The 13,561-nt window shown below is 45.2% G+C and overlaps 1 protein-coding gene across 1 annotated transcript in view; it reads right to left on the bottom strand.

Annotated features, from left to right (window-relative positions):
- The window catches only part of LOC146190942 (cholecystokinin receptor type A-like), a 149,010-nt gene extending 135,709 nt beyond the window's left edge, over positions 1-13,301 (bottom strand). The window contains exon 1 of the mRNA XM_084599871.1: positions 12,848-13,301. Within this exon, the coding sequence (XP_084455997.1) occupies positions 12,848-13,301 (454 nt within the window). The remainder of the gene's footprint in view (positions 1-12,847) is intronic.
- Positions 13,302-13,561: the final 260 nt, after the last annotated feature.

Raw genomic sequence — 13,561 nt, 5'->3', positions numbered from 1 at the left:
TTAGCAGTTTTCGGCGGGGAAAAGAAGAATGGTAGTTCGAAGCATGAAAAGGACAAATATTTTCCGTAGCCACTATATTTTACAGCTGAGAACTATTCCGAACACTATTGTTTTTTTTTTTTTTTTTCAGAAGCTAGGGCCGACGATTAATATCGGTCGGTAAGGTATGCCAGCTCTTACAGGTTTTATACAAGTTGCATACTGGCTTCATGCCGGCTCACACTGCATAATAAAGCAGGATACCAAATTTTTGTAAAACGTGGTAACCGGATTTTCCCGTATGGGACATCTATGGCAACAATTAAACGTTAATTGAATTTTTTTCTAGCACATGATATTAGGCTACAATATTGTTACCGGCAAATGCATTCTCAAATAACGAGGTAGAGCCAGGAGCACATTGTCTACTGCAAGGTCTCCGGGGACCCATACCGAGAACGACACAAGATCTTCCCCCTCTGTGATAAGTACAATCATTGTCAAAATTTAAGAGGCCAGTGAGTTTGCTTTGAGCCACACTCTGGGGCTCATATAATATATTGCGAGCGTTCTAGATCTTCTCAAGACGAGAATATTTCTAATCCGTCCTTCTCTAATAAGTTGGACACCCAGGAAATTTAAAAGAGCCCAACAGTATGGTTTAGAATATAATCCCCTGGGCTCTAACGTTTTGAAAAAAAAGTGTACATTGCGCTTCAATGCATTTGCAGTCGTTACAATATTACTGGAGCCTTAAAGTCTTTGTACACCCAACTCTTCCTTACGCGAAACCTGTCACACCACTTATCGCGCTACGTATAACGCGATTATGTATGCAAAATTAAGAAGATGAAAATATTCGACAGAGTTCGGCTCTATTGTTAGCGAAATCGCTACTACCTCAGATAGGAACTAAAGAGAGGTAGCTAGGCCCAAAAAGGTAAATAATTCTGCGTTTAAATAAAGGCTCATGACCGCATCTTCAACGCTGGCTTGCCGTGATAGTTATAGACTTTAGAGGTTCGAGAATGTATCTCGTAATGCTAAATTGATGAGCTAGCTAGTCGGAGACAATCTGAATCGAAGCGGGCCGATGGTTCAACATAGTCTACCCTTTAAACCTTAGCTGAGGGCTTTACGGGCACTTTTGGACCATCTCCACAATTCACGGTGCGATGGTACCGAACGTTAAGAGGTGGAGTATTCTAGTTCCGCTCCTAAAACGTAACTGATCAGCACTTGACGTTACTTCACAGCGAGCAACAGCTCATGCTAGTTAGCAAAGCCATGAAAAAAGAAAAGACGTGCTTAGACACATTTTGTACTGGACGTTAGAGCAGAAATTTTGACTAAGACCTAGAAGATAAGCATGCTACGAAAAACAGTTGCTATTACCAACTGTTTATTTGGATGTCAGGAATATAGAGGCAGCTATGAGCACGCAGAAAGACGCCGGACAGTGCAAGAGAAAACATCACGCAACGGCGATACGATTGGGATGAAGCCGAGTTAAGAAAATTACATTCAGCGTCATAAACCTGCAAATAAGTGTCACTCGCTGTAACACTGTAACACTCGCATTTAAACGTGACCATATTGCCACTTGTTCAACAACAACAACACAAGACACCCGAAGCTCTTGGCACAACGTTCTTCCCGTATACACCAAAGGCGCATTAGAATACAAAAAGAGACCGGCGAATTTTAACGCCATGAATGCTGTTGATTCGGTGATCACATATTCTTGATGCGAAGGTTTTCCTCTATTATGCACACTGGAAACGGACTAACGTATTCTTGTTTCGGTTCCCTTGAATTTAATGAAATGTCGAGTCAACGTTGAGCTCAAAGTTATTCAGTTTTGAAATTGTCGGACTTGCCGATTTGCTATCATAATCGTCCCAAATGTCTGCCTATACGCATGACATGTGTGTCTGGGCCCACAGGTTGAGCAAATTTCATGACGCTTCTTTTATAGGGATATCACATTTATAAATAACAAAAATTCGACCAAGATTCTCAAGGCGATAAGTATTTATAGTCCCTATTTCCAAACGGCCAGGCCTGCACATCTGTACACTAAGGGGCTCCATTGTTGCCATTGCACACCACAAAATGGCAGGTTTAGTTAGAGGGGTTTAATGTCCCAAGACATCCCTGACTATAAGACACGCCGTAGTGGAGGGCTCCAAAATTTCGACCACTTGAGGCTACTTATAGTCGCTAACGTGGCACCAGCACGTAGGCGCATTTCTTTTCGCCTTCGCCTAAAAGCGGCGGCCGCGGCCGGTACTAGGCCCCGCATCCTTGGGCACAGAAGTCGAGCGCCCTAAGCACTGCGCCACCACGGCGTGGTGCTGCAAGATGTAGATGTCATGATATTAAGTGGTAAGTTAAGAAAGGAGCCACCGCTACTCTCGGCAAAATATACAGTGGAACCCGATGTTCTTTTTTTTTTCATGAAGCAGACAAACAGCAACATTATATTTATCCTTTTTCAAAAGAAAATTGTGAGGTGCGTCATGAAAGTGACTGATTGTGGCTTGAAATCCATAACGAAGCGATCTCTTTGTTAGCGTCTTACTATATTCCGAAACTTTCAAGTTGCACAAAGTAATCAAGTCTAAACTCTCCGAGTGTTCTTTTACGGATGCAACCGTATATATATGACAAGGACATCACAACTAACCTGCAGTCAATACGCTGAGATCAAGTATTCAACACCTTGCTCCGATTGCCTGTCATTATTTTGCCGTTATTCCTGTTGCCAGGCCACGCACATCGTTTGGAAGAATTATTGATTGCAAACGCGTCATTCCGGCCTACCCGTTTGCACCTGCCCCATGAGCATCCTCTCCATTACGAATCCTCCATTAGCCTTGTATGTTCTTTTGATACTAGGTTCAGGAAGAAGACTGGTTTGTTGCCGTCACTGCCAAAGCATGTTACCCTTTAATATATGCCACGAACACTGGTTGCAAGCCTACAGGGACGGACCAGGGAGCCCCACAAGGGCTTCATCTCCCCTTAACAAAACATCCAGCATTGCATTCATACAAGCTTTGGTTACCGGCGTCTTTTGGTATGCGGCGGCTTTTGTCAGCCGCCGCCCGGCGTCAGCCATAAAATCGGATGATTGGTCGACGGGAAGTGTGTGGTGCCATGATATGTCGTGACATAGCAGTGTCATAGCAGTCCTGCTAGTCACGTGACACAACATAGCATGGTGGTGGGCTTAGAAACAATTGCCAGCAGTGCTTGGTTAATGCAGACGTGCCCAGACAGCTCTTTGTACTAAGTTGCTATGGAGTCTTAATGAACACCTCCATGTGTCCAGCAGAAGCTCGTGGCTCAACATGGAGCATCAACGACTGCACAGGCAGAGCGTCCTTGTCTATCGTGAGAATGGTATTAGCGGGATTTCTTCGAGGGACAGATACTGCACATTTCCTTTCCTTTAAATCAATTATAGAATGCCGGTTCACATTGATGCGTTCAACGGAACTCTGATAGTGTTCGACAAGGGGCGCGCGATGTACCGTCACGACTGGACATTACGTCAACAGGCGAGCTGACCCCATTGGTCGTCCGATCCAGGCTTTCATGCGCCGTCTTTAATTTGGTGCTTTCTCGAACACCGCACCACGCACCACACAGCAAACGGAAACAGACCCAGCACATCAGACATCAGCGAAGTATCAGATTGATTTGCAGGAAACAAAAGGCGCGGTATCTATCACAGTTCGCGGACACCTGAACTGCACCGCCGTAAATGAAGGGAGAAAGGTGGGAGTGAAAGAAGACAGGGAAATAGACGTGCCATAGTCGAGGGCTACGATCCACCGCACTTAGTGGTCCAAAGGGCCCTCTACAGCTTTTTGTGTAACGGGACCTTTCGTCGGGGTAGTTTTCCTTTTGAAAATTAATTGCATAAAGGGCTAACTGGCTAGGGTCTACATCAATCGCTTCAGGAACAACGACCCAATGCATGGAGTATAGATGGTCTTGAAAAAAAGGCTGACTGATCCGTTTCCGCAAAGGTACCCCTTACTTAAACTTCTTTAACCTTAGTAGTTCTTGTATGACCGCTACCTTGTACAAGTGCAGTCGTTTCCAGCTCCGAATAGCACCGGCCAACTTATTATCTACACAGCTAGCCTGTCTTTACGAGGTCAGCGCTGAGCCGGAACTAGATAAACATATGTCTGCTTGATGTCCGGCTATTTGTGGGTCTCTAGCTGAACTGGGTCTAAACCGCATGTTCGGAAAAATTAGTTCTTATTCTATACAGAGGGTTGAGTGAGATCTCAGCAGAAACCTCTCCCCCATCACTGATGTGTCGCAAGTTCTATATGTGAACAGACTCCATTGACGAGTGCAGGACTTGTAATTCGTGTCACCACTGAGTATAAGACAAGAAAGCCACTAACCCTAGTCCGTTTTCACTGAATCTAAAGTGCACTCTTCCATAGCTTAGGAGCTAATCTTCACCATGCATTCCATGAGTCACGATCATCAAAATATGAGTGCTACAGTAATCAGGCATCCGAAAAGGTCACGTCATGGTCCACCATTGATCACCAAGACAAAGTTTCACCGCAGGCTACCACCGCGTGGACAGACTGAGTGAATTCAAATTTACAGGCACAGCAGGCAAACCGTTGTGCCTACCCTAGTATGGCAGATAATGTTTGCCTCGTATTATTCTAGCCAGTTCTCGATCCCATGACTGCGATCTCTGGACCCTATAGCTGACCTGCAGTTCCGACTTCCACCGTGCTTGCCCTGACGTGAAGGCATTTTTCGCTAGAACATTCCACGTTCTTTGTCCATTCCTCACGTACAAGCCCGAAAGTAGTCCCCGTCCCACGAAATGAATCGCCTTGATCTTCGCTCTGTGACGGAGATGACTCGTAGCGATCGCCGACGGTGATGACCGTCCAAGCATTGATCCGTACATTGAGGACGCCAGCCGGGACAATAAGCTTTGACGTTGCCGCACGGTAATTGCTTGCGTACTGGATTTCATTTATATCGTTGTTGCCTTTTTTTTTCTTACTTATACGTCCCGTCTTCCTATCAGTGATAGCACAGCAGCAAATCGACTATTTGTAGCGACTGACCTCTCATACTTTTGCTCTCTTCTCTAATAGTTAACGTCAGATTCTGCTCTATAACCCTCTGCATTCGATCTTGATTTCAACTTGAACTTGCAAGAGTGTGTATACACATATGTAGAAAAACGTCGTTTAGTTGTATCTCACGGTGCCAGAGAAATTGTCGGATTTGAGCGTGTGGACAGGTGCCGAGACGATCGGGGGGAAGGGGGGGGGGAGAGGAGATGACTAAAATGAACCATAAAATGCGTGTCCCATCCACTTGCCTTTATTTACTTATTTACTAAAACTGTTAACAATACAGAATTGTTAAAAACACATAAACATTGACTGCTTTATGCAAGAAATTTGTGTGCTAACGCCGCTCTTTCGGAGTTTCGCCGAATTGTGAATTGCGCGCTGAAGCCTGCTTGTACAGGTCGCTTAGCTGCCCTAATATCGAAGAATAAGAACTACTCTCGTTATCAGTCTCTTTGTCAACCGCAGCGCCACGCAATGTCCTTCCCGTGATACGTGACTTGTGCTAATATATTTTACTCGCGATTGTAGCTTCGTGGAAACATATAAGTCAGCGGTGTTTCCAGATGATATATATCTTCTGTTCTGGGCCTTTGTTCCTGCGGTGAATAATTTAAAAGCTGCCTAGTTAGTCTTACGTTATTAGCAGTTTGAAACAAAAAATACACTGAAGACCCGCTCATGCAACTCGGGAACCCGGTAAGTGTCTACATAAAAGTACACGATGTTCTATTAGATATGAACACAAATTTAACCGCTTTTCTGATCCGAAATACAGTGAATATTTTTTTGAATTGGTCGTATCAGCTCGTATTCTGTTCGTTCCGCCTACTTGAATAAATAGTCGACAGTAGGTAACCTGCACTGCCTACGGGGCACTGCAATTGTTCCACAGCGTGGAACAATTGGCCGCTTGGTAGCTGGCCGCTTGGTTCGCCACAAGCGATCGAGCACAGTCCGCAGCATTATAAATACGCGTGTGACAGTATTTGCTCTTCTCGCTAGGATATGTGTTACGGCGCGTCGATCGACACAGCAAATTTTATTGCTGGCTGCCTATAATGAACTTATTAAACACGGCTTTAAACACATTAAAGTGAAGTAGGACAGTTGTCGGGCAAGACGTAAATGGTCTAACGGGGGTTTTTGCAACAAATTAGCCTTAGCGCAGTTTCTTTATTGGGCAGAATTAATGAACTTGAAGTTAAAATAAATGCAATGCGGCACCCAAACGCACAGCGATTGCTGCCCTCTCAGGCGCAATTTGGTAAACGCGGCCGGATTCATGCTTTCTGCGTTGTTGACTATATAGCTTTGCTTAGCTGATATTTGCGAGATAAGCGCCAACGGTTGCCGATAGCGTGCTTTTCAGGCGCGCCGGCTGCCGTTGCTGCCGCTTATCTCCGAGCCAGCAGGAACGCGAGGCTCTGTTGCGCGTATTGCAGAAGGCACGAATCTGGCAACGCTCTACCAAAAAGAGCACTGCATAAAAGCACACAGAGTTGGTGCATAGATGCTACAAAGTTGCAAGAACAGCATGTCCTATATGTTTTCCTCGTGTTTGTATGCTATCCTTGTTGCGCACATATCATAGCAGCGAGTGATGTAATCTCGGCAAATTTGGAAAAATTGGGGCGCGTCACGCGACATTGCGTTTTCTTCAATATAACTTCTTGGGCTTCGATTTATGCCGAACAATATGACGACGCTGAAATTACCTCGTTCGAAGCAATTATGTCGAGCCAGTATGTAGCGTCATTCACACATGAGCGGGTATAGAGCAACATTTAAAGAAAACAAAACTTTAACATCAACTGATCATTCAAACCGGCGGAGCGGAAAAAATACAAACCGGTGCAACAATCATTCGATTTCAGTTCGGAAGGAAGCTTATGTTTTTAAATATCTCGGTGCGTATTACCTGGTCTGTTTTCCTTCATTACTTTGTCCACCCCGCCGGGGTGGCGCAGTGGTTACGACGCTCGACTACTGTTCCCAAGGACGCGGGATCGAATCCCGGCCTCGGCGGCAGCTTTTCGATGGAGGTGAAAAGCAAGGCGTCCGTGTGCTGTACGGTGTCAGTGCACGTTAAAGAACCCCAGGTGGTCGAAATTTCCGGAGTCCTCCACTACGGCGTCTCTCATAGCCTGAGTTGCTTTGGGACGTTAAACCCCACAAACCAACCAAACCAACCAATCATTACTTTGTCCATACTACACGGGTATATGACATTCTCTGAAGAAACAGAAAAGGGCTATGGGCCACGCAAAATATTAGTGATATCGGAAAAGATTTCCGAAATATACAGCGTATATCCGCAACAGACTACGACTGCGAAGTTATTTCCTCTCACGGTCAATTTCATTTCGCAGGAAAGTCTTGCTTCGGGCGAAACTCAATTTCACATCCTAAGTTCTGCTGCCTTTTTATTATCTGCACTGTCCTCTGATTCATTCTATCCAAAAAATCGCCCCTCGCAAGAACAACTACGATTCGTTCCTTTTTATGCGTTTGTATATGTACTTACGATGCCGTAGACACCTCCTACCTCTCTACGTTTTCTTCCATTGCAGTAGTGAGCCGACAGTTAAGTACGACAGAAACAGAAAAGTCAAAGGGCAGTTATGCTTTTGGGGATATTTTCCCTTTTCCGGCTACTTTGAAACAGCCTACGCTCGCGCCCCACTAAAGCGCTGGAACTGCAGCGATCCCACGGAGCTTTTAAATCTTCTTTGATGTTGGTTGGAAAGACGACCGTTTAACGGAAAGAATACGGAGAAATTGTCCCGAAGGGCTGACTGCCTGTTCTCGGGCTTCTTTTAACCTTTATAAAGCTTCCGCGAAGCGTTGTAATATGCGTCAACGCTCGTAAAATTAGGCGGTAGCAGGGCGAGTTCCCTAGTTTCTCTTTTGTCTTTTTTGCAAAAATACCTTTCGCCAGCGAAAATAGGCTTTGATGAGATTCTTACACTAGTTGTATATTGTGTATTGTTACGCGCGGTGCCTGCAAGCCGTGCGAAGCGAAATAGAACGTTGAACAAAAGCAACTGCGGTGCAGTTACGTCTTTGAACCTCTTATCGCGAATGAGAAATGAATTTTGCTTCCAAGGCGCCTAGTGTATTTGCACTTTATCTTGAGAATTCTCAAAGGATCATTCTTCGGCAATATCTGAAAAATGGGAAATAAGTTAGTGGGAAGCACAACTTTGGGAGTGTTCGCCTACGATGCTGTGACCGTTGCAGTCAGTATCTAGTGCTAAATAAAGGGATTAATTTCACTGACGTCTTTCTGCTTCGTTATAAAAAGAAGCACGTGGAGGATATAATTTCATCTTTATTCAAATTCATTATGATGATAGGATCTGTTCGATTGTTTACGTGAGGCTTTCCACAATTTATGAAGTGATAAGAAAGCAACGCCAAACGAACCGAATATCAAAAGGGCAAGACGTGATAAAGATTTCTGTAAAAATCTAGTAAAACTCCTGCTTTACCACGATAGCGGTAAATTCCGCGTTACCCGGAAAATCTTGCTTAGCCGTTGTGAGTAGGGGCATGGCAGGTTGCAGCTGCCTAGTCACGAGACTGGGCAATTAGGGGTGTTCTGTTGTGGCGACATCACGAGACCACATGGGATGGTTGCATTAGCCCATGCAGCATAGACAATGGCGTAATATTGTAAGTATTTTGGTAACGATTGGTCCTACATAGCGCCAGTAATTGCCAACACACACACACAGACACTGCAGTATTGGGCCGACAGTTCGTGTTATCTGGAAGCAGGCCCTGCCACCTCAGACATCTCATTTGAGACGGGTGGATGAGATGGAAGTCGAACATCGGAACTTCGACCACCCTTGGGCGATAATTAAGACACGAAATTCTAAGGTTATACAAGCACATTCATATAACTTGTTTCAAGCGGAGCTTCACGCATATTTATGTCGGGTGATCCTTCACATATAGGTTACGACTATATGCTCTTGAATATCCGCGAGATAACAGAGATACAAATACGAGATTAGTGAAAAAGCGAGTACGAAAGTGGGCTACACGAACGACGATCTCCGAGAGGAACCTCAGATGTGGGTCATTAACGATATCCGCAGCATTCCGTTAAAGGCGAAGATTAAGTGCCCTAAAAAGTTTTACCTGATTCCGATCTCGCGATGATAAACTTGTGAATTAAATACTAGTTCAAAACAGAAATTAATGTTCATGAATGTTCTGAAAGTATTTCGAAGTATAAAAGCCACACTAGAGATTCAATCCTATCACTCTCAAAGTAGGTAGTATATGGCTGTAAAGCCTACCGCAGTAACAAATCCTTTCCAATGCTTTTCTCCGAAAGTTATTTGAGAGCCTAAAGCTTCTAAACGAGACACCAGTGCGTTTTTCAGAAAAAACTCTCCCAGTGAAACCCTAAGTGGAAGCGTTCGTGCACAAAATAACTTTCTCCAACGGCGACTTTCAAAATGCGCGAAGCGACTGAGAAAGATCTCTTATAAAAGAGGCGAACGAAGTCACGGGGCAAAATAAGAAGTAAGGAAGTAGCGAGAGACTCGGAAATAAGGTTATTCACAGATGAAACTAGGCTGAGGCGAATTCGATCCATCGATTCTGTAGGAGGAAGAAACTTCAGCGAGTAAGAAGTGAAAGCCCATAAAGAAGCTTGTAAAAACGAAACAAAATTTGAAAAGCTGAAAAGAATTTCAGCGAATGGCTGCACCGGAAGAGCGCAACTTTAGATGCGAGTACGCTTTAATGCCACGCCTTCATCCTTGTGTGTCCGCACTCGGACCTTCAGTAGACCTGCAGAATCCTATCGACTATATCGGTGCGCTTTACAGCACAGGCTCCGCTTCACTCGCTGACCTTTTCTGCATTAAGTTGTTTTAGGTCGGGTCGCGCCGGAGATAAAAACATTTAGGTGTGGGAAAATCGCACGTCCTACGGCTGTGCTTTGATCGCGGAAAGAATAAGTTTACTCAAAAGAAAGAAAAAAAAAACGCTCTTGCAGCCATGATGCTAGAAACGTATTTTGACATTATTCAGCCTATAAAAGAGAAAAAATTGCTTTTGCCGCTGGTACCTTTATAGAAACAATTATACAAATGGTATGATATGACATGAATGATATCTTTATTAACTCTCACACGGTTGCATGAGTAACAAAGGAGAGAGGACGCAAGGCAAAAAGCTGCATTGTTGCAGCTTGAGAGCCACCCTGCGCCCTCTGCCGGTGTAATATAGTCCAGCAGCTGATCACAACAGCAGTGGAAGAGCGCACTCACAAGCACAAAAGAAATACATTCACAGAATATATACATTGACATTAACATTAACATCAACAGCCTAGGTGATGCTGCATTCCATTTCATATGTGCGCTGCCTGCACCCCCTTTAACCAAGCCATGGCGTAAAAAGCTGACAGCCGTATGCATAGAATAGGCCCATTTACGCGGATACCAAAGTTGTCTCGCTTCAGATGTCTGTTTCTGTGATTTTATCAGCGTCTAATGCAGTACTATAGCTGTCATTTCGTTTGCTTTGTTTTACGGTGTTTAACATGTCAAAGCGACTAAGACTATGAGAGACGCTCCAGTGGATGGCTCCGGAAATTTCGACCGACTGGTGTTCTTTAACGTGCTCAGGTATTGCACAGCACACGGCGCCTCCTTCAAAAGCGGTCACCGCGGCCGAGATTCAATCCCGAATCATTGGGCACAGAGGTCGAGCGACCTAACCACTCCACCACCGCAGCGGTTTGCAGTAGTCATGCTTCAACATGTTCAATGCCCAGCTAATTCTCACCGCCGCGATTTCGCAGTGGTTAAGGGGTTCGGCTGTTGATCCCGAGGAGACTAGTAGGGTTCAAGCCGCTGTAAGTCACGTTTTGGCGAAGGCGAAACGCAAGGCGTCCATGCACAGAGTGATATCAGTGCATGTTGAACCATTGCAAGCAGTAGAAAACCGGCGACCTTCACGACGGCGTCCCTCATAGCCATTGCCACTGTGGGAGCTTATACTCTATACATTATGCGGATCCCCTTTCAATGTTGGACATTATATAGAAACTTTTGCAATAAAATCGCTCATATTTGGTCCTTTACTTATCTGTGGCCGGTTTAGAATCGCTTGAGGCTGATATTAGTTTTTTCTTTGATTTATGCGTGGAGCATGATCACTAGGTACTTTATGAAGAAATTTATCATATATGGTATAGCCTGCGTAAACGGCTCAAGTTTATTGATTGGCAAGGTCCTGACGTGAGCGTGGAGCGGTTTCTGTGTCCCTTCTGAGATATAAATATAAGGTAGAATCTAATAGCCGGGTTTCAGACTCCCGGATGTTCGAGAAAATCCTGATACTGTCTGAGAATTAATTTTCAAAACTTTCTCGTCTTTTATGCTGCCCTCCATTGCCGCTGCGGCCATCCTGTTATCGCAGCTGCTTTTACTCGTTCATCAGCTATGTTTTGCCATTTCAGAATTCTTTGTTTCCATCAGGAGACGCATTGTACCAATCTTCAGCATTATTTTTGCTTAACCTGGTTCCTTCGTTGCCTGCAAACTTATAAAACAAAGACAAAACGAAAAGATTCCCTATTCATGACAAATGGTGCTCTTCAGCCTCCTTGAATAAAGCGAATGCAATCCAGTGCAATTCAGGAAGTCGCAGCAGCGAGAGGGTAACAAGCGGAGCGGCACCGGGCCAGCATTGAGGGCTCGGTCGATCGGGGCCGGCACAGGACGAAAACATAGAATGCGAACGAAAGACATTCCCGCTCTCTGAGGATACCGGAGAGGTTGTGTTTTTTTTTTTTTGTATCTTATTTTAGCTTTGTGTCACCACCGCAGCGCATAACCGAAGGGCAACTATCGTTCTCCTCTTTGCGACATCGATTGGGGTTGTGGCCAGACAACGCTACAGGGGTTTTGCTTAGGAAGCTACGGGCTGCACCTTGAGGAGGAGGTCCAACAAAACCGTTTCCGAATCGGAGGAGAATAGGGCATTCAACGTCTGCCGATAAGTTGGGGAAACTTTTGTCGTCAAACAAAAGGTGCAGGGGCTTGCGGCCTTCTACGGCGATCTGGGTTCTTTTGATTCGCCAATGCTATTGCAGGCGCCCGAAAACAGGCTGTTTTTGTGTCACCGTTTTTTGAGGGTATACGCATTCGAGTGATATTAAGGTCACCGCATTTCATGCGTGTCCGTTTGAAAGCCATCGCTGCTTCATATGCAACGAACGAGAGAGTAGAAAATTTGAAATTTGGGAGTACTCCTACAATATAGTTGTAGGAACACCGCAAACAAAACAGTATTTAACCATGACCTCGTTTCATAGGGATCCAGGATTGTACATTACAGCCTATCTAGGACGCAAACGACCCGCGGGAAGCCGTACGAGCCCTAAGCTTGACGTTGAGTACGTTTGCCGATGGTACACGCATCGCTGGTCAAAATCGTAAACATCAAACTCCGCGCTTTGAAATGACAAATGCACTGAATGGTCTCAAATATCTTACGGGTGTCGAGGTAGTTTCCCTACATGTCGTGGGAAATAAAGCCACGGTGCTGAAACTCTTCAGTACCTTGTACGCCACGGTGATTTCACTATCTATGCAAACGGTGGAAAATTTGGGAAGTCACAAGATAGTACGGTGGTCTTTTCATATATTATCTATCATTGTGGCCGAAGCGTACGGAAGCGGACGCTGAGCCTCTCTTACCTTGGAGGTAGGGGATGAACTTGCACATTAGCTCGCCGAACACGAAGTTCCTCAGCAGACTTCCGACCAACGTGAACGGCATGCAGAAGACGCCCAGAAGGAGATCGCTGACCGCCAGGTTGACGAGGAAGACGTTGGTAACGGTTCGCATGCGTTTGTTCTGCACAAGTGTCACCAGCACTAGCACGTTTCCCACCACGGCGAACACAAATATGACCGCGTAGAGGCCGATCCGCACAACCAAGTCTGCCGCGTCTGGCAAGCCATCCGTTCCAGTGGATGAGTCTGGCGCTGATGTTGCGTTCACGAATTCTTCGGTAAAGTCCGCGAAAGGCACGTAGTCAGGAGGCAAGATCGTCGTTAGCGACGAGTCGGCGAGTGGCGGTCGCGTTTTGTTGTAATATGGACGCCGAAGATTCAACAAGGGAAGGCTGCTGATGAATCTTTTCATCATGCTGATCCTCTGTCTCAGCACCGTGACTCCTGAAGCCGCATAAGCGATGAAGATAATGGCAGTGCCGTTCAGCCGGCCAGAAAATTACGCAATTTCATATCAAGTAAATGGTTCCCCATTTTTACGTATATTTTCCTGCCTATATCGAAAAACAAATGCTGAGGGTGCAGTTTAGATTGTGCGTCTCTTTTCACGTAAATGGGTTGAAGAAAAACAGTTGAAATGTTCTGAATACTTTCAAACTTTCCAGCCACTGATAA

The sequence above is a fragment of the Amblyomma maculatum genome, chromosome 4, assembly GCF_055883805.1.
Source record: "Amblyomma maculatum isolate TAMU_Amacu chromosome 4, ASM5588380v1, whole genome shotgun sequence".
Lineage (NCBI taxonomy): Eukaryota > Metazoa > Arthropoda > Arachnida > Ixodida > Ixodidae > Amblyomma > Amblyomma maculatum.
Note: the sequence above shows the minus strand (reverse complement) of the source record. Positions and strands in the feature narration are given on the sequence as shown.